Raw genomic sequence first — 26,520 nt, 5'->3', positions numbered from 1 at the left:
CTTGCATATTGTACTTGTTATATTACTCTATGTTGACAATTATCTATGAGATATACATGTTACAAGTTGAAAGCAACCGCTGAAACTTAATCTTCCTTTGTGTTGCTTCAATGCCTTTACTTTGATTTATTGCTTTATGAGTTAACTCTTATGCAAGACTTATTAATACTTGTCTTAAAGTACTATTCATGAAAAGTCTTTGCTTTATGATTCACTTGTTTACTCATGTCATTACCATTGTTTTGATCGCTGCATCCACTACATATGTTTACAAATAGTATGATCAAGGTTATGATGGCATATCACTTCACAAATTATCTTTGTTATCGTTTTACCGCTCGGGACGAGCAGAACTAAGCTTGGGGATGCTTGATACGTCTCCGACGTATCGATAATTTCTTATGTTCTATGCCATATTATTGATGATACCTACATGTTTTATGCACACTTTATGTCATATTCGTGCATTTTACGGAACTAACCTATTAACAAGATGCCGAAGTGCCGGTTCACGTTTTCTGCTGTTTTTGGTTTCGAAATTCTAGTAACGAAATATTCTCGGAATTGGACGAAACGAAGACCCGGGGGCCTATTTTGCCACGAACCTTCCGGAAAACCGAAGAGCATACGAAGTGGGGCCACGAGGTGGCGACACCGCATGGCGGCGCGGCCAAGGGGGCCCGCGCCGCCTATGGTGTGGGCCCTCGTCGGGCCCCCGACTCTGCCCTTCCGCCTACTTAAAGCCTCCGTCGCGAAACCCCTGATGCGAAAAAACGACGATACGGAAAACCTTACTGAGACGCCGCCGCCGCTGATCCCATCTCGGGGGATCCTGGAGATCTCCTCCGGCACCCTGTCGGAGAGGGGATTCATCTCCCGGAGGACTCTACACCGCCATGGTCGCCTCCGGAGTGATGAGTGAGTAGTTCACCCCTGGACTATGGGTCCATAGCAGTAGCTAGATGGTTGTCTTCTCCTCATTGTGCTTCATTGTTGAGCTTGTGAGCTGCCTAACATGATCAAGATCATCTATCTGTAATACTCTATGTTGTGTTTGTCGGGATCCGATGGATAGAGAATACCATGTTATGTTAATTATCAAGTTATTACATATGTGTTGTTTATGATCTTGCATGCTCTCCGTTACTAGTAGAGGCTCGGCCAAGTTTTTGCTTTTAACTCCAAGAGGGAGTATTTATGCTCGATAGTGGGTTCATGCCGCATTGACACCGGGACAGTGATGAGAAAGTTCTAAGGTTGTGTTGTCTTGTTGCCACTAGGGATAAAACATTGGCGCTATGTCCGAGGATGTAGTTGTTGATTACATTACGCACCATACTTAATGCAATTGTACTGTTGCTTTGCAACTTAATACTTGGAAGGGGTTCGGACGATAACCTCGAAGGTGGACTTTTTAGGCATAGATGCGGTTGGATGGCGGTCTATGTACTTTGTCGTAATGCCCAATTAAATCTCACTATACTTATCATGCCATGTATGTGCATTGTTATGCCCTCTCTATTTGTCAATTGCCCGATCGTAATTTGTTCACCCAACATGCTTTTATCTTATGGAAGAGACACCTCTAGTGAGCTGTGGAACCCGGTCCATTCTTTTATACTTGAAATACAAATCTGCTTGCAATACTTGTTTTTACTTGTTTTCTCTGCAAACAATCATCTTCCACACAATACGGTTAATCCTTTGTTACGGCAAGCGGTGAGATTGACAACCTCACTCGTTTCGTTGGGGCAAAGTACTTTGATTGTGTTGTGCGGGTTCCACGTTGGCGCCGGAATCTACGGTGTTGCGCCGCACTACATCCCGCCGCCATCAACCTTCAACGTGCTTCTTGACTCCTACTGGTTCGATTAAACCTTGGTTTCTTACTGAGGGAAACTTGCCGCTGTGCGCATCACACCTTCCTCTTGGGGTTCCCAACGGACGTGTCAACTACACGCATCAGCCGCCTTTCTGTCCCTGTCCACGAATTGCTTCGTGGTTTGCTTTTCATCTATGGGATTCAGCTGCACCTGCTGACCCCCAACTCCATTCTTCACATTTCAATCTTTATCACTCTCTGCGAGTGTTACCTGGGCATCCACCCTCACTAGGGCCTTTGGAAATTACCTTTTTCGGATGATAGTTATTTAATTTTACCATTGATAAATAGCGGGACACCGGGTTGATAACTTGTAAACTAAAAAAGAATTGCTAAAATATTTACCGTTGAAAATGCCAACAAAGGAAATACCCACGCTGATTAATTATGAGCTAATAAAATACGGAAATACATTTATACACCAAGCATGGGTGTGGGTGCTTTCATAGCCGTTGGATGCTTGAAGATTCGGACAAGATGGCATGTGAGAGAAATTATTTTACTCCATTGTCCTTCAATTGTGTAAAGTTGGTGGGTCCCACAAACAGGCCCGTACGACCACGACCTGGAGTAAAGTGAGACAGAGCCCGTGCAAGATTCCCAGACAGCGACTGCTCTGTGTCATGGACACGCGGACGGAATCAGCTATGGCAGGCCCATTCCTTGCCGCATCGACCAGCTCTAGTTTCTTCTTCCTCTCGTTCTTCTCCACAACCACAAGCATCGTGTTCTGCTTCCTCTCCTTTCCCCTTTACTTCTGGAGCGGTGATGTCACGCGAGTGACTCTCCGACACGACGGTCAAGCACCTGCTCACGCTCGGAGCCTGCGAGCCGCTGCCGGCCGCGATCGCCGGCGAGGTAAGTGGAGCCAGCACCGCTGCGGAAGAGCTTCTGGACTGGACGTCGAGTACTGAATCTTCCGAGTCTAAGAAGAAAAACATGATCTTTTCTTAATCGCAAGATCGTCTAAGCCATTTTCATTTATCGTTGACAAAACACAACATGAAACAGCTTACACACCAGACGTATTAGCTGGTACAGGACGGATTTCTTGCTTGGTGTTATCGGACAGGAACGATGCTAAAAAAAAGTCTGCCCGCTGCTAATGTAACTAATTGCCAACTGGAGACTAAACCAGAAGAACAAGTCAGCTAAATTAGAAGCAAACGAGCAGCGGCTCTGTCGGCCATTTCCGCCTCCCACTCACTGCAGGGGGCGGCACCGAGCACGCGTCCGCAATTCCGTCGGACAAAGGCGTGCCCAGAGGCTGTCCATGGAGCAGCGGTCCCTAAGCGGCTGAGCCCCGCGCAGACGCGCGCCATGGCGGCAACTCCGGAAGGTCCAGCAGCGTGAGCGCGCTCCCTCGCCGCCTTCTACTTGGACAGCGTCACTTTTCTAACGCCCTGCTCCTTCTTGCCCGCCGCGGGGGAGGCCCATTGCTTGAGCAGCTTCCGCGGCAACAGCAGCGCGACGAGGCTGAGCTCCCGCACGAGCTGACAGGGCTTGTAGGACGCAGGTGCCACAAGGAGCTGCGTGAAGGCCAGGAGCCACTTCGCGCTGCCGCACGCTGTTCCGTCCCGTTCGCCGTCGCTTCATCGGTCGCTCAGGTCGACGCGCGCAGCGGCCGCGACAAGCAGGCCTCAGATCGGGCCCAGGCGGGCCCGCGTCGTCGCCGCCCACACGCCTCTGTAACGACGCGCCGGAGAATGCAGACGAGGGACGTCACATCATTCGCTCCTCCATTGCCCAACGCTACCGCCTCGCCTGCTCCTCCATGGCGCCACCGCGCGCGACACGCTCGACGGCTCCCCTCCTCGTGAAGAAGCTCCCCATAGTGCGCCGTCACTCAATCCAGGACTTTTATGACATCCATTGCCTGCACGTGGCCCGAGTCGCGTCAGTACATCAGCAAGACAAGGGGAGGGGAGAGAGAGATGAAGAAATGGAGGTTCGCGAGCGACAAGTTCTGAGAAAATGCCCATCCGGGACTTGTCCTGGTAGCTATTGCCTGCACGAAGACTAAGATGCCTTCAGTACATCATCGAGGGAAGGAGAGGGGAAGGGATTAGAGAAGGAGCTCTGGCAAGGACGTAGTGTACCTGCGCTGGGGCCGCTGGCGGCACGATGGAGACGACGGACTGTGTCGATTCGACCCCTTCCAAACTCTGGGGAATTGTCCGCTATGAACTTGTTCCGGCAGCCACTGTCCACACTAAGTACATAGGCAAGCCAAGGGGAGGGGAGAGAGAACAAATGGAGGTCCGACGATGACGTTTTGTGACTGCGCGCTGCCGGCGCCGGCGCCGGCGGAGAGGATGGGTGGGGGGATGGCTGCAATGCTGAGCAGACGCCAAGGCGGCTAAACGCAGACGCTGCAGATCTAACAGCGGCAAACAACGCGCAAGGTGCGGGGCGGAGGAAGAATCTGAAATTTCGCCAGCGGCGAGAGCGACATTCCGCGGCGGAGGAAGCCGAGGAGAGAGGAAATTTTGGCCCGGAAACCTTATTTTATTTCCGACAAGCACGGAGCATCTCTCCCTACAGTCGAACTGGCTGAAGCCTACGCTCGTGTCGCGTGTCGCGTGTCGCGCGGAGAAAAGACAGGAAAAAAGCAGGTGAGGATGTGACCGATAAAATGCTACTAACGAAAATCAAAATGTTCAAGTGTCCAACAGCAGCACGAATCTCGAAAAATTTCATCAATGGTATAGAAAACACCCACACCCATGCTTGGGTGTACAAAATCCACACTCAATAAAATATTTGATATGAAATTAATTTTTTGGGTTTGTAACTTCTAAAATTTAGAGTTGATAAATAACGTATTTGAGGGTTGATTACTTTTACTCAAAAAAAAGTTGTCGAAACATATCAATATGGGTGTTAGTTTTAAAGATCTCGTCGAGACGGATTGATAGTGAAAACAGATTTTAAATCGGAGTTTTTGTTTACGAGATAAAAAAACATTAAATTTTGGAATTCAGAAAAATTCTCGCTGATGTTAGCTTTTTTGTCTTGTAGTCCTCCGTTCCTTTTTAATTGACTCGGATTTAGTACAAATTTATACTAAATTCGAGTCAATTAAAAAAGAACGGAGGGAGTAGCGACTAAATGCAAAAAAATTAATATATTACAAATTTGAACTAGAAAAATGATAAAAAAAAAGAAAATACGATTGTTGATAATTTGTGAGTAAAATATTTCTCAAAATACTTTATATGAAATTAACTTATCGGGTTGGTAAGTTTTTAAATTCCGTATTTCACGGTTGATAACTTTTAGCCCGAAAAAAAGTTATCGAAACATATTAACATTGGTGCTTGTTTTGATGATCTCGTCGAGACAAATTTGTTGGTGAAAGCGAATCTTAAATTGAAATTATCGTATGAAAGTTAAAACATTTTAAATATTCAAATTTGGAAAAGATTTATCTATCTGCTAGTGCATGGATGCATAACTTTCCTTGAATAGCAAATTTGTTCAGAATATTTTTTGCTAAAAAGATTTTTATCATAAATAGAAATTTCAAATATATATTACTAAAAATAGATTTTTTTGGGTCTGAAATTGACCGCCAGCTAGGATTGCCCTATACTGATGCCTACTCCTTGAAAATATCAGTATATACTCCATTTACTTGGCAAGTGGTATAATACTTGGTTCCGTGAAAAAATATCAGCTTACACTCCATTTTACTTGGCAAGTGGCCGGTATAATATTTTTTCCTTGAAAAAATCCGTATATTCTCCATTTTAGGCCAGTATACACTCCGACATGAAAAAAAACAGTATATACTCCAAAGATATTTAAAAAAGTGGCAAATACTACAAACTGTAGTATACTGTATACATACTTATTTGTATGCTGTGTGGGGTACACTACTCCGTCCCCCCAATCCGAGACATGTGGTTTATACCCTTGATGGATGCATAAATTGGTGTACATACTTCTTTCTTTGCCATGTATGCTCCCCATCTAATCCCAAAATAGCAGTAAAGTATGTACTCCAAATTCGTGACCCCCGTCAAATAAAAAATTATGCACTCCAACTGTCAAGCAAATCAGTATATACAGTATGAACTGCAGAATTGGTATCATGTGTACTATAAATATAAACAATATACTAGGGTGGTTGAATATGTACTACTGCCCTAATTATAAGACGTTCATGGTAGGCTAGTCTACCTCTGTTCCAGGGGTGATACATGTTGGTGAAAAAAACGACGTCAATATACTTTGCCAGTTCGGCTAGCTCAAAATTTGGATCATGTTTACCGTTCCTAACTTATAGGGACTCGCTACGCATGCAAAAATAAATCTAGTATATTTTCAACTAGTAGTTAGAAAGGTTGGATAATTAACTTGTTATCAGATTTATCCATCTCGCTGTTAAACCTCATCCAATAAGAGTGGGCGTACACACGTCCCCTTGTTCGATACACCAACCCCAGCAGCAGTTAGTTTGCCTACTCCTTTGAGCACTGCATCACCCATCCACGGGTGCGGCGACCAGATCTTCCGCCAGTGTCATACACCTGTCAACAACCACCCAAACAACCAGCCAAACAAGTTCCTCGTGAATCGTGCAATCATCATTGCCGCTTAGCCTTGCAGCAAGGTGATATCTTAGTGAGCCTATCAACTCAAGACAAATTCTTCTCACTACAGGCTTTGGTAATATTCTTGATCCTGCTCAAAATATGGAAAATTTGTCAGCAATGACACCAAAAAAAAACTATTTCTGACATTTGAATAACCTAGACTTTAGTGTTTGCTCAGAGATTGAGCTACGCGGCCAGTTTATTACAGAACAGTAACCACCAACACTGCAATTCTTGGAACTTGCAAAACAAACAAGACTTATATACTTACCTCTAATCAGGAGATATCTGAGCAAATTGAGACAGTCCAACACCTGCAGACAGAACCAAAAAAAAGTGAAAACCATAACATTTTTTTCAATCAGCACAAATACATGGGATGAGGCAGAATGGAAATTAGTATCACAGATAAACACACTACTCAATAGAGTTACTAGCAGTCATAGTTTTGGAATGGCCTGATATCAAACCAAAGGTTCAACTTCACTATGTCCACTTCATTCGTGCCCACTACATACCAAGATAGTTTGTCCTCTAACGGATTTGCATGCCATAGGGAGGATACATGTAAATCCAATATCATCTATTTTAGGAAACAGTGATAAATCAGCAAGCACATAAATGGAAATTACCTTTCCCCAGGAATCAGGATTATCTTCATAAGGACGGCTCAAATTCATAAACAGAAAATCAAGGCAGTCCTGAAAACAAGGTGGTAATGCCTCGTAATCTTGCAATTCATCGACCAACTTACACTCTGTATTAATATCCTCTTTCACCATTTCCAGAAGATACCCTGTCTGAGCAAATAGTTACATATTAGAAATTTGAGGAATGGACTAGCGTTAACATTTTATGGAGCATGTCTGAATTAGTTCAGATGAAGCAACTAGGAAAGTAAGGTTGCAGAATGACCTTTATTCGCCTACATTCACCTCTAGTATCATAGTATGTAGGAAAGAGACTTTGTTCTTACCGAAATTGGGCACGTCCTGTCCTTTATAAGCTCATGTAGCAATGTGAATCTTTCACACTGAGGCAACATTCGAATGATCTACAAATCCATAGTTACAACTCATAAGCAAGTTCCGGATCTCAAAATAAGTAAGCGAACGAGACATTATTAGCAAAAAAATTATGTCAGCGAATCAAGTCGAGACGATACCCAACCAGCTTAGATGGCTTGTGGACTAGTCAGTCAGGTCGGCCACTAGTTAAACTAGTCAGCGCACATATAGGATCACAATTTCACGGCAGTAGTAAGCAACAGAAAGCATGGTAACAACAACCAGCAAAACAGCAGTAACTAAAGTAAACATTTGATTAAACTACGAAATTATCAAGTTTACAACGACTACCATAGTTAAAATATAAAACAGTAAGTTATAGGTTCCTGATGCAGAAAAGACAAGGCACGGGGCCCCAAATAAAGCCAGCAAAAGCAGGACAAACAAGCCTGAATCAACGCCAAACCCTTTCCCTAAATTAGTCGATGGTTCTTGATGCAGCAAAAGCTAGGCACATAAACCACAAATCACAACCAGTTTTGGTACGCTGTTGTTTTCTACTCCTGTTCAATCCAAAGGGACGAAAAGATCTCGACAAAAACTTTACTGGCAGTGAGCCACATGAAACCAAAGTAGTGTGAATTTCCTCCTCTGGCCGACTACAAGTCGGGGCTGGTAGAGCGCTAGCCGACAAGTCGCTCGACTGGCTCTTTTAGCTAAGTCGCTGGGCCTTGTCATGCACCCAATACCCACTTAGTGGCTAATTGTGGTCTAACCGACGACTAATCCATGACTCAAAACTGAGCTCGTTAGTTACAATACAAGGGGCCATTCCAAATTAAATATCATTATACTCGGTAAATCTAGAAGACTTGCCTTCTTTATAGCAGCATAAGCTTTTGTACGCACTGATTCATCTGGGACAGATGTCCTCATACCCTCGACTTCCTGTAAATAAATAGCTCGAAATCTTACAATTGAACAGTTAAATCTATTAATCACATCAATAGATGAGAGACAGAACGTTACCTTTATCATCACAATCGCAATATGAACTGATACTAAACGTTCATCCTGACTTGCTTCCTCACTAGAACTTTCATCGAAAAGTGAAAGAAACTCTAAGCTCCAGGATTTGATCTGCCACTGGTAATTCCTCGAGCGGAGTACATACTTGCACATCTGAATTGCCCTCCACTTATCAGTCCATGCTAAATTGACTTGCGCAAGAGCTGGTAGAATCTCAAGCATATTGTGATGCTTGTTCATCCAAGTAACTGTGAAAAACTTCTCTCAATCAAGCAGCAAATAAACAAATTGCACATATTACTCCTATCCCCTCTAATATAATTCTCCCACAAAAACCAATGGTGAAATTAAATGGTTGTTGAGATGGCGTTGATAATCAAACCTGAAAGATGTGCACCTTCTATAGCCAGAGAAAAGAACTCTGATTTGCTCATACCCAAACCTGATAACATCGCATTGTGTGAAGTATGTAAGCTGACAAGAAACAAAAGATAATACCACTAGGAAGTAAGAAATGCAATTAGCGAAAAACCTTCATTATTCTTTCCAATAGCTGATCTAATACCATCGCCAGATAGAAGGCCCTTCCATGAAAATCCAGACTGTATTGCCAATTGTGAATAACCAATAGCAAGCAGACCACATGACAATGAATGCTCTTGTTTACTTTGTGAAATTAAAGCCTGCATACATGATATGCGCCACAGTATATATTGGAACTAGAATTACTAATATAAGAGATGATAGAATCAAGTGGACCACATGATAAAGATACACGCAGCGGGTTGCTTACAACGTTTTGAAGTGCAAACAAACCAAGTGTTGTAGTTACTTCTTCCTTTTCATCATCAATCTGTTGGTGAAAAAGGTAAAAAGGCAGCAAGTTACACGTAAATCATTGATTGCATGTTTGAATCAACAAGACCGTAACAGAAAGGTAATTGAGTAACAAACCATTCTTTCACACATTTCTTGAACAGTATTGCTGAATCCAAAGGCTGCATTGAATAAACCAATAGCATTTCTTCCATTATGCTCCTTCAATACAGATACGCTATATTTCACACATCCAATGACAACTCTCAGTGCCATCTTTATATTATATGCATGATGACTCTGAATCAAAGGAAGCACTGCAAAACATATCAAATTTATTTCAGCAAGCATATACCAGCAAAGGGAGATAGTGTTATAGTTTATGTAACAAAGTTTCAAACATATACTACGGTATTGCAAATAGCTGCAAGTGTCTTACATATTTTGTCATTTCAAAAATATACTCCCTCCGTTCCCAAGAGGAAGGCGTAATTTTTTTTCCAAATTTTCGTCTAAAAGGAAGGCGCAGGGTGTTAAGTAGATGCTATCTGCCCCAATTACCTCTACTAAATCGTAGAGTAGTTATGGCTTAGCGCTAGAATTAAGGGCAACCAAGCAATGAGGGGATGGCGTGCTACTGCGGGAGAGAAAACGAGGAGTCCGGCTGTGTTTTGAGGGGAGAAAGAATAGGAAAGACAAGCAAATAACTAGGGGCAGGTTTGGAAACAAATCTACATGCATGGATCTCCTTAATCCTAGCGCCTGCATTTTCACGCCTTTTCCATAGGAACAGAGGGAGTAATCAATACAGAATAGTGCAGGCTAAACACATGTATGTGGTAGTGACAAGGAGGCAAAGAAACAGATAAGCCAATAGAATTTACAAAATAATTAGGGCATGTATGTATATATCCTGGTCCTACTTAATTTGCTTGGAGCAAGATACCAACCCAACTAATGAGTTAGTGCATCTTAGTATACAAAAGAAACAATACAATGCTCATATGTGCATGACCATATCATACAGCTCAAATGACCGCACCTACACCTAGCTGGTAAACTGGTGTGAAACGTCTGCTTGGCCACGGTGACCAAACGTACATAATCATACCGTCCGACTCAAACTGAAACCTACACCGGGCTGGTAAACTTGTGTAGAACATCTGCTTGGCCCACAGTGGCCAAACGGAATCAACTAGAAGCCTAGAAATTGTATATATCTGGAACCAGCAGCTGGCTCATATGTAGCTACAAATCTATCTACAGGGGTTGATTTTCTAGAAGTGTGACTGCCCACCCATCCAACTCCAAACACAACCTCAATCAGCAGCACGCATCAGGAACTCCAGCACCCGCGCACGGCAAGGGGTCCAAGGACTAAACACAACGAGCTTGAGTTGCCAGCAGGAGGCCGGTGCACAGGCTACATCAACATCCAAAGCCTCATGGCGTCAATCTGTTGTAAGGGTGAATACTAATCTATCCCCGTCTCTCTTCCTTCTATTCTCTCTCCCTCTGCATTTAGCATGGTGGTGGTGCCATTGTGCAAGCCAAGACATTTAAGCAGGCTATGGCATGCACAAGAATTACGGAACGGATGGAGTATTTAGTAAATCTAAACAAGAAAAAGAAAAATCGGCTTTCCTTGGTCTAGGTACAGAGTGCATACCCTTTCCAATCCCATCTATCAGTATGCTGAAGTAGGAAGCACTATTCACCACTGGTACTGAACTGTGTCTATCCAGTGCCTGCATCCAAAGATTTGACTCAAATATCTAGGCAATCTGGAGGGTACAGGTACATACATTACTTGGAAGAGAATGTTATAGAAAAACCTCGCAGAGTATCAGGACGTTATCTCTTGGGCTGCAATTGAATGCAAACCTCTCAAGTATAGCCTTGGCAGCACTTAAATCCAGACAGATAGCACCGAGCTTGGCCACAGGATTCGGGAGCTCTGAAGACAGTGCGTCCATGGCCATCTGTTACAAACAGGGTCAGGGTGATCAAAACGGCCTTGGACAGTAATAGTAGATCGAAGCATCCGCTCCTACTCCTACATCGTTACTGAATCTGGGTGGCTCCTTTACAATTGGTGGGGATTTGAGAAGGATCGGGTACCTGGTTGCAGGATGGACCTGTGACGAACGTGAGTACCTCTCCAAGCATCATCGCTGCCTCATGTAACTCGGACTCATCTTCCGAATACCATTGTTCCATGTTTTCGGCAGCGGAAGTGAGGATAAGAGATACGGAAGCGGCGGCCAGGGCTGCTGCAGCGGAATTGGGCGCCTGAATCGGGTAGGACATGGGGTTTTAGGGTTTGAAGAGCGGTTGGAAAACAGAGAAGTGATTGATTAGTTACCACAGATAAGGCATCCAATTGCTTCCGCAGTTGAAGCCGAGCATTTCCGCCGGAGAAATTGCCAGAGAGGTCGGCGATGTCGGCGGCGGCGGCGGCGGCGGTGGCAGCCATGGAGCCCGCCATGGAAAGCCAGCACCGTTTCCTGCGATTTGGTTTGTTTGGGCGACCGCAGCAGAGAACGCGGACGGGCACTGGACTGTCAGCCCCACCTTACAGTTACTGCTTGTGGGGCCACTGGACAGGGTTAACTAAGTCAATTCGTCTGGCCAGAGGGACAAAACATTTCTGCCTGCCGGAGGGGATAAATCCGAACATATCAGATAGCAGCGTGCCCAAAAACGATGAGAGGATTATCTGGCATTCTATCATATATGTTTCTCTTGAACAAAACTATCATTAAAAGTTTATATATAAACATATGAGAAGATTTTTTTGGGGAAAAGGAAAAAAGGCGCACGCACGTTTCTAGAGATGAGCTTTGACCCAAAAATGTGCAACAATATCTTGATAATATGGTACTACCTATGTTCCATATTAGCGAAAACTAATATGGAACGGAGGGAGTACATAATTGATAGTATTCAAAAACATTCTAATGATCCTACTTATATATCCGATATTCGGATTGATCTTTGGTCAAATTAAAAAGAAAGTGGGTGCCTTATCTTGTTGGAATGGAGGCAGTATATGGTTAAATGAAAAAGAATTTAAAAAATGTAATTTCAAAGGTGGTTTAGGCTTGAAGGACCTTAGAAAGCAAAGTATAGATCTCCTAGTTAACTGGTCGTGGAACCTGAGACCTAGGATGGGCTCTGGCGGAAAATTGTCAAAGCAAAATATTACCTCTCTGAAAATAAGATTTAATGAATGATTCTCCGCTTGGTAGTCTTTATTAAGAGTCAAATAGATTTATTTAGCTAGGAGGAGATTGATCCTTAATTAGGCTTTATTAAGAGTCAAATAGGTTATCTTAGCAAGTAGGAAATTGATCCTCAATCATAGTGAACTTGTGAGATTCTCGAAAGATGTTTCGCTTGATTATGCGTATGATGGGAAGTTATCCCCTCCTTTTTGATATCTATCGGGAACAAGATATCACTTCTCAAAAAATGATTTAAGAAGCATTTTAACATATCCTTTAAAAGAAGGTTATTTCCTGATATCGAACAATATTCCTTATAATGCTACTGCTATTAATCTTTTTGTTGTTCCCGATGGGGTTGTGTGGTCTCTAAACCATAATATGAAATTACACTAAATTTGTTTACAAGTTTTTGGAAAATATAATGTTGGTCCTAATTACAAGTGGATTTGGAAACAAAAACATGTGGTAAGTTCTGCAAAATATCTTCTATTTTCTTAATAGATGGCCCCATTTTGCTGTTCTCTCAGCCAGCCACGTCACTAGATGCTGGGACCTCTTTGTGTGCACATCAAATGTGAAATTCTACTACAGCGATGTTACACACAATTCAAACATGCATTTTCAGAAGAACTCTTTACTAATAAAATGGCAATGTTGGATCCGATCAATTCGCAATGAGATAGTTCATGTCACTGAGGACATTACCACAAGCAAAATAGGGCCCCAGATCATGCCATCTTCAATTGCTGCTCGACCAACGGATGCTCTAAGACCCACATCAGACTGGAGTGTGCTTGGTTCCCTGGAGCAAGACCAAGAACAGCTGGAGTAAGATGGGGCACACATAGAACAGTTAATTATTAAAAGAGGCGGTCGATCGAAGGCCTGAATTTCATGCCTAGCATCATGCTTCAAGCACGATTTCTACCCTCGCTTGCCTAACTTCCCAACCTTCTCTCCCTAGAAAGGCTGGTTGATCAAGGTAAGCCTGCATTAATACCATGTTGCTGCAAGCCTGTGAGAAAATAAAAGCATTGTATAGTGGTGACGAAGACCAAATAATAAAAGTTGCCTCTCAGTGCACGTTTTTCAGCATATAAGAAGCAGCCTGAATTCAAAATAGTAACGCATGATGATTTGTGGAATCACCCAGTGCCACACCGTCAGTCACCGAAGTACACCCATAGGTCTGTGCACCACAACGAACGATAAATTCAGGTTAAAAGTATGCATAGCGTATCAAAATATTGGAAGTTTTTCTGCATAATGAAGTGAGGTAGTTTGACAGACAGTGTATCAAAATAAAGGCTGACCTTTTCCAGATTGTACACCTCTTGCATCCTGGCCGTATCCTCCTCTCTATTCTGAACATAATGCCCACACGCACTTCAAAAAACATCAACACATCAGAAATATATCATCACTCTTTTCATGTTTCACTGTGTGAGTTATTCGTGCAAAGATTCCAGGCCTGATGCAAAATGGGATTAAAAGAAAACTGCTTGTGCAACAGCAAAAAGCATTAACTGTAAGCCAAAACCTAGCAATAGCATTGGGAAACAATAGCTACCTGGTGAAGCAAAACTATTGCACTTCATACACCCTATCGCGTATCTATTTTAATGCATTTAGAAAACTATTTTACAAGAGTATGGATCAACACGTAGCGATATAAGCAAAATAGTCACGACTGCAAAACAACTACATATTTTGCAGGTAAGTCAATGATCACAAATTTCTGCATTCCTGTAGATGAATTGATTATGACTCAAAAATACTATGGTCCATGGTAGAGCAACCGGATTCTTCCCCAGGTTAAAAATGATGGTCTCCAGGTTAGTACCTTTTCTCACGAACATACTGGTACTTAGGGCATCTCCAACCGGGCGACCCAAATGGACGCGCTGGGCCGTCCGTTTTGGGCCGTTTGGGTGGCCGAACGGACACCCGGACAGCGCCCCGCGTCCGCGTGTCCGTTTGGGTCGCACGCTGCGCCCAACGCGCGGACGCACCGCATATGAAAATAAAAAAGGAAAACAGCCAAAAATAACATTAAACTAGTGGTTAATTAAACTTAGCCCTATTTTGGGCAATTTTTACACAAAAGAAAGCCCTATATGGGCTTTAAACTAAAAAAAAAAGAAACCCTAGACAGGGTTTGCGAGCACGGTGGCCGCCGGCAGTACTACCCCCAGTAGTACTCGTCATCGTCGGCGTCGATGACGACGACGCCCCCCGGCGGCGACGCGCTGTTCGGCTCGACACGCCGGAGGGCACCGGGGACTCCGGCCGGGGCTCCCACTACGCCCTTTCCCGGGCGGAGTGCGCGTTCGGCGGGCTCGCCGGCTCGCGCAGCCGTGCCCTCCGCGCGGACTCCTGTCGGAGCTGCTCCTCCGCTGCGGCCTGCGTGGCCAGGCGCTCCTCCTCCGCTGCGGCTGCGTGGCCGGGCGCTCCTCCTCCGCCGGGCGCGCGGCCCGGCGCTCCTCCTCCTCCCGGAGCGCCGCCCGATGCGTAGCCTCCTCCCGACGGCGCGCCGGCTCGAGGAAGGCCCACGCGTCCGCCCGGGCGTCCTCCCGGGCCTTCTCCGGCCGCCTCCTCCGGCGCGGAGGTGCGCAGCGCGCTCGGCGAGGTGCGGCCATTTGGCCGGCTCGTCGAGGTCTCGCTGCTCGCGGGACGCCGCGAGCGCCGCCCTGCGGCTCCGGGTCGTTCTCCTCCTCCCGGGGCTGCGGCCGCGGCCGGGGCTGGGGCGCGGGCTCGTTGATGTAGAGGCCGCCGAGGCGGCGGCCCGCCCGCCTAGCGCGTTGTGCCTAGGCCGCGCGCGAGGCCGCGCCGTCGCGGATGTGAAGCATGTGCGCCGGCGCGCATCGTGCTCCACCTCGAACCACAAGTCCCGGTTGGGACTTGCGTCGCCGTACGCGGGGTCGTGCCGGAGGTCCGCCGGCGGCCGAGCGCGGCGCCTCCGGATCTCGGCGTAGCGGGCGCGGCTCGACGCCGGGATGGGCGGCTACCGGAACCCGATCCGGGCTCGGGTGCCGGCCGTGGGGAGGTGCACGTCCCCCACGGCATTGGGACGCCGGCGTCCCGAACATCCGCGCCACCGCTACGGTGACGTAGATCCGCTCGCGTCCGGGAGGCGCCGGCGGCCCCATTGCGAACGCCGGCGGCGCGACTTGCCGACCGGCTGCCGGCCTCGTGGTCGTTGGCGGACGGCTCAAACTCGCGCTTCGGGGCCATGGCGGCGCGGAAGCTTCGAGCTCGCGCGTGCGGCCGGAGTGGAAAGTGGGGACTCGGATAGGGACCGTCCCCTTCCCGGTCCACATTTAATAGGGACCGGGGCACCGACGAGTGGGCCGGCCACGCGGACGGGCGGACACGCGAGGACGCCGCGTGCCATCCGCGGCCACGCAAACCCGGTCCAGATTTGGGCCGGGTTTGCGTCGTTCCGGACGCCGCGGCCATCCGCTTTTGCGGTGCGTCCCCGCGTTGGGCCGGGTTTTTGTCCGGCTGGACCCATCCGGACGCGCGGGCGCGGGATGGGTCGTCCCGTTGGAGATGCCCTTAGGTCCTCGTCTAGAGGAGAATAAATGTGGGCAGCCCTGGGCTGCACAGACGTCATATAGCAATCTAAAACACAAACTGGGGATTAAATCAGTACAAGAACATACCAATGACGCCTTGACTACATGGAGTGGGCTAGCTGTGAGCCGTCGTGAACGGGTGATGAAGGTAGGGGAGTGTAGGAGAAAGCCGCTGCGGCATGGGCGAGGGCGCCGGGACCGATTGGATCAGGTCCAGCTATCCGCGACACGATGTCCGTCGTGTCCTGCGGCCACAGCGACGGGATCTCGGCGACTGTCCTGCTAGACGCGACGACTCTCGCGGAGCAGATGATAGCGTGACGGCGGCAGTGACGGGGCGATGAGTGTGGGGCCTGCGGGCTGCAGAGCGCGACGTCCGAGAACGATGGTATCGGCGGCGCAAATGTGCATGATCGGTTTGGATGAGAGCAGGGGATGGGATGGAACATGGGCGATGAGTAGCAGCGGAGGCCTGGGCACAGGGTCCGGATGTAGGTGGACGCAGGCTTCCACAGGCCCACTCTGCCGCGCCACGAAAAAAACGTTTTACGGCGTGGTGGACTACCTGCTTTGTATACGTGGGCCATGCAGACAAATTCCACCTAACCTTCTTGGCCCGCTTGCTCGGCCGGCGTCGCTCTCTTCCATCTTCCTCGTCCCGGACCTGTTCATCCCCACCTGCCTCGCCGGCGCCTCCGCTCCTCATCTTAGCCTTTCCTGCTAGACTGCACCTCCCCATCGCCCTCAAAGACACCTTGGCCAGCCGGCGACTGAGATCTGAAATTGAACAAAACTGGAGCGATCTCAGTTCTCAAAGTCAGAGTCAACCAGAGTTTCCCATTGGATCTTGAATTGGAACCAGCCGGACGAACTGAAGAAATCAATCCACTTCAATTCGCTGCAGTGATCAGATCGATGTTGGGTTTCATAAATAAATTTATCAGAGCAGAGCAGCTCTGCTAGCTTGTTTCCCGGATGTTTGTGGAGTTGATGTCGTATGTGCAGATATTCCTAATTGCCAATTAGAGGGAGAAGCAGCCCATGCTGCCGGAGCGGAGCACCAGGAACGGCACCGCTGTGTCGGGCGACGACACGGGCGTAGAAGCAGGCGGCTTCTATGCTGCAGCGACGCCTTTGGGCCTCCGCCCGTTCGGTGCGGCACCGTCCGGGGTAGGTTCTCCGGCACGACGTTGTTCAGGGACTTGGCCCTCCACGGCGGGCACTGCCTCCGACCGCTCCATCACGCCGCCCCCGGCGCCTGCACGCGCACCAGCGCCATGTGCGGCACGGCGTTGGCCGTTCCCTTGGACGTGGCCATCGCCGCACCGTCGACCGCGCGCGTAGCGCCGACGGCCACGATGCAGGCCGCCACGAGGCATGCCCGGCGCTGCATAGGGAGATGGCCGGCGACTGTGGCCGGAGACGGAGGCCTGAGCTAGCGGCAACAGCTGATCTCCATCGTGGAGGAAACCGGCATGCTCGATCGTGAAATCAGCCTCCCTATCTCCGAGTTCTTTATAGCGTTTTTCTTCAGTATCGAATCAATCTTCCCTGTCCTGCAAATCCTGCTGGGCTCTGCAGGCAATCCCAGTAGCGGACGCAGGCGCCTGCAAAGCCCACACTTTGCTTTCGCGGATGATGCGGGTAATGCGGGCAAATCCGTGGACGTGTCCACTTGCACCCCGAGCACAGGGTGCGGTTGTTTGACGATGAGATAAAATCGTGGGTGGAAGGCCGATGCGATTAGCGTCGGACAATGTTTTACCGCTAACTACGGGCCTAATTTGAATCGTTAGATCTTGGTTAGAGGGCTCGGATTTTATGGATCTACCCCCTTTGGGTCTTTTTATATTGGTATAGATATAGATATAGATATAGATAAAAGGCAGGTACTCTCTCCGGCCCAAATTAAATGGCGTGGCTTAGGAATATACTTGTACAGTGTCAGTTAATTTGGAGGGACTACTTATTAAGAGATGGGTTAGAAAATCGAGTTCATTGAAATATCCGCGGAAAACAAATTGTTAGTTGAGGTTAAGCACATAGTAGAGGAGTATCCACAAAAATGACAAACTCGGATTTCCCAGAATACAAGATCCACTCTTTTTTCGAAACTGGACTTTATGTATATACTAATTTTCCAACCCCTCCAAGCAAGATTTAGGCTGCTGCCACACCGGAAATTTTGTTTAGGAAAAACCATATCCCTAGAACTTGGTATCTAAACAAGACCTAAATGTACTGGTATTCAATACCGAAATGTACATGTGTGTTGACCTCATTGTTCCTTTCATATATGTAGATAAATGTCATATATTGTTCTCCTCTGTGAAGCTGCAGAAGACACCATCGATTTCTTGACAAGGCATTGGTCGGTGCTCTAAAATCTCTGGTATGTGAATTAGCGGAACCGATAGCAAAAAAAAAAATACATAACACAAATGCTAAAACTTAGGTAAACAAACTCATTAGAAACACATTCAAATGCCAACGAGAACTAAAACAGTTTTTTTTCGAAATGTGGGTACCCCACATCTGCATCAAAATGATGTTCGAGAATTATTACATCTCAAGGGTCACAAAGGGTTGACACATGTATCAGTCAATGAAAAATGCCCAATGAAAAAAAACGCCAAAACATGGTAATGTGATTTTATCGTCAAGCCGCCAGCTGCACCAGTTGTATAAACTTTGTGCTACCATCTCCAAACGATTGCACCCAGAATCCATGTCTTAATTGGTGATATTTTTTTTGTTGGAGAAATGACCACATATGGATTCAAGATGAAATAGGAACAATGTCGAAAGGCAACATAAACGTCTACAGTGGGGGGAGGGTGAATAGGCGGCACACAAATATTTAGGTTTTTTCAATTTTTATGCGGAAGCGGGAAAGTAAAGGTGACAACTTGAAAGTACACGTGATCCTATATGATGCGATGCAAATAAGAAAATGGAAACAACAAGTAAAAGAGTGAGGGAGAAAGGTAGCGGTACAACCGGGGAGCGAGCGGAGACGAGACGTGATATGTTTACTATAGTTCGTTCCCAAAGAAAGTACATCTACGTTGAGGAGGTGTGGCACCACAAGGTGCCAACCACCACAAAGGCATCACTTTGTTCCTTGTGATCATACCACAAAGGCGAGGTGGCTAGCCTTCACACAAGATTGGAGCACAATTCCATAATGGGCACAGAGGCTCCCAAGGACATCAAGATCTAGACTCTAGATGCCCTCAACAACAAGAATTCCCATAAAGGAGATCTAGGGTTTCCAAAGGTTGGGGGATTTCGAAATTTCTTAGTCAGATAGGTAGATCTATCACTCATCCTTCGATTCTCAAAGTTTGACGGTTTTTTATTATCTAGGGAGGAAGATCACGCGTTTGAAGCTCTAGAACAATGGAGAAGAGAGAGTGTTCTTCATCTTGATCATATCTGATCTGAGAAGGAGATAGAAAGCTCCCCTTTTATAGGATGTACGCGCAAAGTGTCCATTCCAACGTTGGGTGGGGGGGATGATCTAGGCGGCTCCACTAGAATGACGTTGTCTTCAAAGGTGATGCGCCTTCGCCCTTGGTAGTGCTCAGCAAAATCTCGGTGGAGACGGACATGTGGACCGTTGCTATGTTGTTTAGGGCTAACCTAGCGGTAGCTGAAGGGTGGAGATTGAGAGAGTAGTGTTTCTCGCGGCTTGGCTGTCCTTGTGACCGTGTGGATCCTACGGCCTCGATGCATGTGTCAACCGCATTGTAATTTAGCCACTTAGCGTCTTTTTCACGATACGGTCTTAACTTTATGTGTCTTTAGATATGTCCTTTAGTGAGTCCCCGATGTGGGTTGTATTCATTTTCTAGATGGGTTCTCAACAAAATCCTCTAGTCGACTTATCCTCAAGTCTTTTCTCCATGGAACCTATTCTTCCCCGGCAAGGTGGCCTCTCAGGTGGGGCAGAAGCAACTCATAGCCTGCTTAATTTGGGCGTGTCTTCTCGCTGTTCTTTAGATCTGGCGAGATCAGTTTCTCGATCTGTTGCTGATGTTCGTTGTTATCTGCGACGACGCTGGCGACCGGTGCAAGGTGGTTCATCTGGAGCGAAGATGTTGGTCCAAAGGTGGTGGATTTGTCGTTCTTCTCCGACTTCGTAGATGGGAGGCGGCGGATGTTGGTCCAAGACAACACAGGAACATCCCTCGATCGACGTGTCAACGTGCCACAACGACATGTGCCTCGCTGCTTGCAGTGTTTCCCTCGACTCACAAAGTCTCGTAGGTAATGGTGCTTATTTGGATCTTGCAATGCTTGAGGCTCGATATCTCTTCCAGCGTCGTCTCGACGACGCTGGAGTTGGGCGGCCGCTGGCTACGGTAGTTGCAGGAAATCCTAAGGATCTTTTTGTATTTCTCAAATTTTTATGCTTTTATCTGCAAATTCTAGATAATCATTTTATCCCGGTTTGTCTTTTAGTTTTTACGGGTGTTACTTCATGTAACTTATTTTTGATTAATGAAATACGTGGTTCCTGGCAAAAGAAAATCGGGCGTGTCAGCATGAAACTGAATAATCACCATACCACTGCCCGTACCTACCCTGAAGAGTTTCAGCGGAGAACCCTCGGAATCAGCGGCGAGCTGTCCGCAGGATAGATCACCAGCATCATACCTAGCACGGACTACCCCTTTAGTAACCCAAGTGTTGATTTCCGCGACCACGGCCTCCTACTCGCCCTGCGCAAGCTTGAGGGCTCTCGTTGTCATCCCTAGTCTCGAACAAAGCGAACCTGTAGGGTGAAACAACGAGCTGGAGCCATATTAAACGAAGCTAGGAGACGAACTGCGAAATTAAACTATTTTGGAACATTCAGATCCATTAGAGGTCAGTTTGGTTTCCAGGTATTCATTTCCTTTTGCACAAATGAAATGAATTCAAACTTTCAGCGGGAATTCATTTCATTTGAATTGAGATTCCAATACCACATTACCTGTTTGGCTCCCACACAGATTTGTAATTGTAAATGAACTGAATTTCATATGGAATTGCTACATAATAAAACACATGATCTTTTCAAAGAAACGATACATGTGAGCAAAAGATGAATTGCATTGCAACACATTTTTTCACTACTTTTTTTTTATCTCAGAACACTAATTCACATACTAAAACATAGATTATCATCCACAACTACAAATGCCATGCTCAGGTACATATGTTGTGCTATGGCAACTACTATAATGAAGAACCCAGCTGCTGCCCTCTTCCTTTTCTTCCTTCTCTCATGATATAATAACTCTAGTGGTGGATCAGCCATCTGCAATAAGTACAGCAGAGAGAACTAGTTGAGAGCAAAAATACACCAATAGAAACAATAGAGATTTTGTACTGACAAACAAGCCTAAAATATGGAAAGAAACATAGTTAATCGGCACCATGGGGTCAGGTCAGTCACAACTACTCTAGAATGAGACCGCATAACTATACATATATTTCAGACTTCAGACTTCAGGTCAACAGAACAAATGGAGAGCACTACCACCATGAAAACCAGTTTCATGATAAACAGGAAACTATATGAAACAGTCAATCGTTGCATCATGGGTTCAGAGATTTAAAAACATCTGAGGTAGTTAAATTGCACCATGGATTTGGAAAAAGAAAGATATATTCTGAACCATGAAACCAACACAGGCCAAGCAAAGTAGAGCACATCATGGTTACATCCTTTCTCACTTTCTCCCTTATCCAAAACAAACAATATCTCTAGTTCAGTCATATGACCAGGCCTAACATGCACAGGCACACAGCGAGCTAGCTAACCTACATGCATGCATACAGAATAATGATTTAAGAGCATCAAACAAGATGAGAAGCACACGGTGCATCAATTGGACAGATAAGCATTAGTTATTCAGAGTAGAAAAAATAAATAAAACTTCACGGACGTAAATAGCAACAAATATACTAATGCAAGCAAAAGGAACCACACGAACAAACAAACACGGATTCCAATCATAGTTCTGAGCAGCTACTTGACAGTACTACAGTAATGGTGATGAATAAAAGCAAGAACAAACACATCATCCAAGCTGGGCCAGATCAGATTCTATCTTGCAACGGTGTTCAAAGACATTATTAAATGACACGATCAATGGTAGCCGTGGCAATGGGAAAAAAAACCAAGTACTCAGCATTCTAAACGCAGTCCAGTTAGTTTTGTCTCAACGCAAAATTTTCTGCTGCTGCTGCTGCTTTCATAGGTTCAGGTCCAATAGATATAGTAGAGAAAATTAGGACCTAAAGTATCTCCACGCCATTTCTCAATACAACATCTCACTGCTTCAACTCTGGCATGGAGTGCTATAAACCTTTCAGCATACCATCTAAAGAGATGAAAAAAGGGATGATGATCCTACACAGCTAATTTACGCCATCATACAGAACTCCAGCCAAAGCTAATGCTACCTTAAGTAACTGGACAAGTTACAGAACACTTCTACCGTACCATCATGTAGGATACAGTAACATGCATTTCTTGCATCCTTCAGTGTCAGCCAAGCTGAAAGTCTACTACAGCACAGGACTCAGGACCAACAATGAACAATTTCCGCAAATTATCTGTGTTCACTGCAAATGATTAAAGAGATATGCCTGTCCAAAGGACCCTGTACAAATGGTCCACTTCATGCTACAGACATGAAAAGGGGGATGATGATTCTACACACTTAATTACATCAATCTCTCGGTATACCACATAAACAAGAATCAACCAAGAACATCACAGAGAGAGATGAGCCTAGAGGAGCATACCATTGCGGCTGAAGCGGACGAAGGGGACAAGGTGGGAGGTCAAACTCGTGGTCAACTATTCCCGAGGTTCTTTATCCGGTGACCTTGTGCTGCTAAAACTGCAGATCCGGTGAGGCTAGGGTTAGAATTAAGAAAGGGGAAAAGCAGTTGAGAGAGAAGGTAAAGGAGGAGAAGCGGAGGAGTACCTGTGAGGGTGGGTGAGATGAGGTCGATGGCGGTTCACCGGAGACGGTAACAAAAGTACGGTAGGGACGATTCGTGCGTATAGAGGACTGCGGGGAAGAGGAGTCGAGAAAGGAGGAGCTCCGTTCACATGCGGCGGAATTCTGTACTCCATGTCGCACCGGAAAACCAAAAGGGGCACAGATCATGAGGGAACACACACGGACATGATAACAGGAGCATATGTGCTCGAGACTCAAAACCGCCTTTCAATTTAGATTGAATTTCCGAATCTGTGGTGCACACTACCGAGCAGAAGGAGCAGACAGGAGATAGAAGATGATCCTGCAGAGAGTGATAAATCGGTTGCGCATCACTGAGTCAGTGGCAACAGAAGAGCACCTGGCTTGTTGATGTGGCTGCAAGTGCCATAGTGACCTTAGCCTTAGCGTTTGCCCTGGCGCAGGTCCTGTTTCAGAAACTTAGCATGTAATACTATGAGCTGTTATGTGTTAACTGTTAAGTGCAGCTGAACCTGAACGCACTGTGACTGTGAGCATAAAAAAATGGCAGCAACGTGATGACTTTTGCTCTGCAAGCCTATATCATCAATTGGGAGCAACGTCAGCGATTTTACAGTTTAAATAGCAGGTAGAGTAATGTTGAAACATGAACCGTTGCATCTACCTGCAACCCAGAGTTTACCGGAACTGCTAACCAAACTGATTCATCTCTTCCAGAGTTCCAGCAACACCAAACTACCGGAACTGCTAACCAAACTGATTCATCTCTTCCAGAGTTCCAGCAACACCAAACTACCGGAACTGCTAACCAAACTGATTCATCTCTTCCAGAGTTCCAGCAACACCAACCAAGAAACTACCGAAACTGCTAACGACTTTCATCTTTTCCAGGAGCCTAACAACAAATGCTCACCAAGTACAAATTGCTTGAATAAGAACAGAACATCCACGCCTAAATACTTGTTTTCACTAGCAGTGAAATAATTCAACCATTCTCTTCTTTCAAAAAAAAAAAAATTCAACCATTCTGCTTCCCCCACTGGAGTGCCTCCCCTTCTGCCTCTGTTTATTACTGACGAATATTTTTCTCAATTTGTCTTGGGGGTGCAAATGCAGCCTTTCTTGGAGACGGTGTTGCAACCGGACGTCCCACATAAGCCCGCTAAAGCGTAGGCTAGTTCTAACTAAACTAACCTAACCGACTTTTTTTTTGAAAATTCGCTAAAAAGATGCTACAACTAACCTAACCGATTTTGGGGCAGCTTGTCTTGGTGGTGGTGTTTGTGCAGCTTTCCCAGCCCTTCTGCAGTACCACATTCTTCGTGCATGCTTTGATCACTCCAAACCTCAGACAGAAAGTGAAATTGGATTAGTGAAGTTCGGCCGAAGGCCCTTCGAAAAGAAAGTGTAATTGGATTAGTACTTCGTGCAAGTGTGAATTAAAATTGAATAGTCTTGTACCTTGTGTCTACTCCTTCTCGTAGGTTTCAAAGGTAGTGAAACAGCTTGTATACTTATGGTCTTGAAGCTTGCAGTTAGAACATGTAGATGTAGCCTTCCTTGGTAACCTGTCACTTCCTCTATATCCTTTATTTTGCTCTTGTTTTTCCACATGTGGGCTAGACTAACATCCTCCTGATGTAAAAATCTGTTTCCTTCGTGGGCTAAAAACGAATCCATGTGAATAGCACATAAGCCGGAGATTCACATACATTACTAGATGCTCAGGCGTACCTACGGTGCGCCGCTGAACCGCCCCTTTTTGTTGTCTTCTGTAATGGGAGCAAAAGTATCTAGCAGGGTGCGATATGCAGAGTATGCAAGGAGAGCTTGGTTGTGGAAGCATAAACGGTTCATAACAGGATAACAAAAGCACAAAGGGAAAAAGGAGGCTAAGTCTTCGAACTCCCAGGTGATATCACCTATAACTTGGCATGATGAGTAGTATTTACTAATCACTCAGGTACATGCTTTTCTCCACTCAAACACAAGATATCAGAATTTCCTATTCACCATAGTTAATCTGCACACTGAAAACGGAAATGTACATGAGCCTGCATAATTTTTTTACCCTTTCCTTTAGGACTTAGCAGAAGACTATAATTTGTGATGCAACTAAAACACAAATAAATGAAAAGACAAGGACAAAGCAGATTTTGGCTACTAATTTTCTTCTGACCTGTTAATATCATATATCTCAGGGCGTACGATATAAAAGGCAAAGGTTTTGCCTCATTTTAAAAAATGAGTATAACTCACATAGTAGGATCCATATCTCTGTAACTTTGTTCTATAAGTGTTTATCTTGTGCTCATAACAAATATTACAAAATCATCACAATATTTGCATTTCAAGGACATCAGTAGAGAATATGAGTAACTTGAGCTTAAAACTACTCCCTCCGATCCATATTAATTGACTTCAATATGGATGTATCTAGAACTAAAATGTGTCTAGATCAATGAAAAAAATAGCGTGCTATTTCACGCTAATAGCGGCGCTATAGCGTATTTGCTAGTTGGACGCTACGCTATGCATTCTAGGCACGCTATGACGCTACACGCGCTAAAGACGCGCTATTTCACGCTATTTGGCGCTATTCGCTATTCCGCATAGCACGCTATTTTGCAGAGTAGTTTTTTAGTAGCTCATTCCATATTTTGACCCACTTGCGTATCCTAAATTCCCAATCCATGCAACCCTAGACTAAGAAACTCAGATCGCGCACTCCCCAACTCCTTGTCACCTGCTCTGCCCGGCAAGCGACGACGTGACGGCGCAGCTCCGCCCCCTTCTCCTCTGTCAATCGGTGGTAAGCGGCCACGCCTAGCTTCACCTTCACGCCTTCACCCCGTGCCTCCTTTCCCCTCCTTCAGTCCTTCTAGTTCGGGACAATGTGAATATGAACTATGGTTTGTGATTTTGAGACTATGTCATATCAAGTTATGGACTATGTGAACTATCTCTGGTTGATGTTTGGCTGCAAAATATCATATCCGAGATTTTATAGCTGCAGAGTGCTATATCTATTATTATATATATGCTGAAATCCTAAATTTTCATATTTTTTTGTTAAGCGCTATTTTGAAAAATAGCATGCTATTAGCACGCTATAGCGTCTATAGCGTTTTTCTGAAGCCCACGCTATTTATGTTAGCGCGCTATTTTTTTCATTGGTCTAGATACATCCATATTAGAGTCAATTAATATGAACCGGAGGGAGTACATGATTTGGTTACCAACTACCACCCCAACCGATCCCTATTTGCTCCTTATAACATCAAAGTAGAGAAGCAACTTCTGTTTTCATGCTACAGGCATGTAATGCATTACTGTCAAGAACAAAGGACGCCATACGATAGGTGGTGTACATATGCAGAATTGAATA

At 45.7% G+C, this 26,520-nt stretch overlaps 1 protein-coding gene and 1 long non-coding RNA gene across 2 annotated transcripts; both read right to left on the bottom strand.

Annotated features, from left to right (window-relative positions):
• Positions 1–5,802: 5,802 nt before the first annotated feature.
• LOC124697328 (aberrant root formation protein 4-like) lies at positions 5,803–11,823 on the bottom strand. Its single transcript, XM_047229935.1, has 14 exons — positions 11,701–11,823; positions 11,457–11,627; positions 11,171–11,317; positions 11,005–11,083; positions 9,474–9,652; positions 9,313–9,372; positions 9,052–9,202; positions 8,902–8,961; positions 8,520–8,767; positions 8,367–8,438; positions 7,460–7,537; positions 7,116–7,283; positions 6,755–6,797; positions 5,803–6,571 (listed from the first exon to the last, which is right to left on the bottom strand). The coding sequence occupies exons 1-14, from the start codon at positions 11,821–11,823 to the stop codon at positions 6,369–6,371; spliced, it is 1,782 nt and encodes a 593-aa protein (XP_047085891.1). The 3' UTR covers positions 5,803–6,368.
• Positions 11,824–21,284: 9,461 nt separating this feature from the next.
• Positions 21,285–23,244, bottom strand: LOC124704175. Its single transcript, XR_007003489.1, has 3 exons — positions 23,133–23,244; positions 22,948–23,045; positions 21,285–21,451 (listed from the first exon to the last, which is right to left on the bottom strand). It is a non-coding gene; the product is annotated as an uncharacterized LOC124704175 (long non-coding RNA).
• Between the last annotated feature and the right edge of the window lie 3,276 nt (positions 23,245–26,520).

This window comes from Lolium rigidum, chromosome 3, assembly GCF_022539505.1.
Source record: "Lolium rigidum isolate FL_2022 chromosome 3, APGP_CSIRO_Lrig_0.1, whole genome shotgun sequence".
In the NCBI taxonomy this organism is placed as follows: Eukaryota; Viridiplantae; Streptophyta; class Magnoliopsida; order Poales; family Poaceae; genus Lolium; species Lolium rigidum.
Note: the sequence above shows the minus strand (reverse complement) of the source record. Positions and strands in the feature narration are given on the sequence as shown.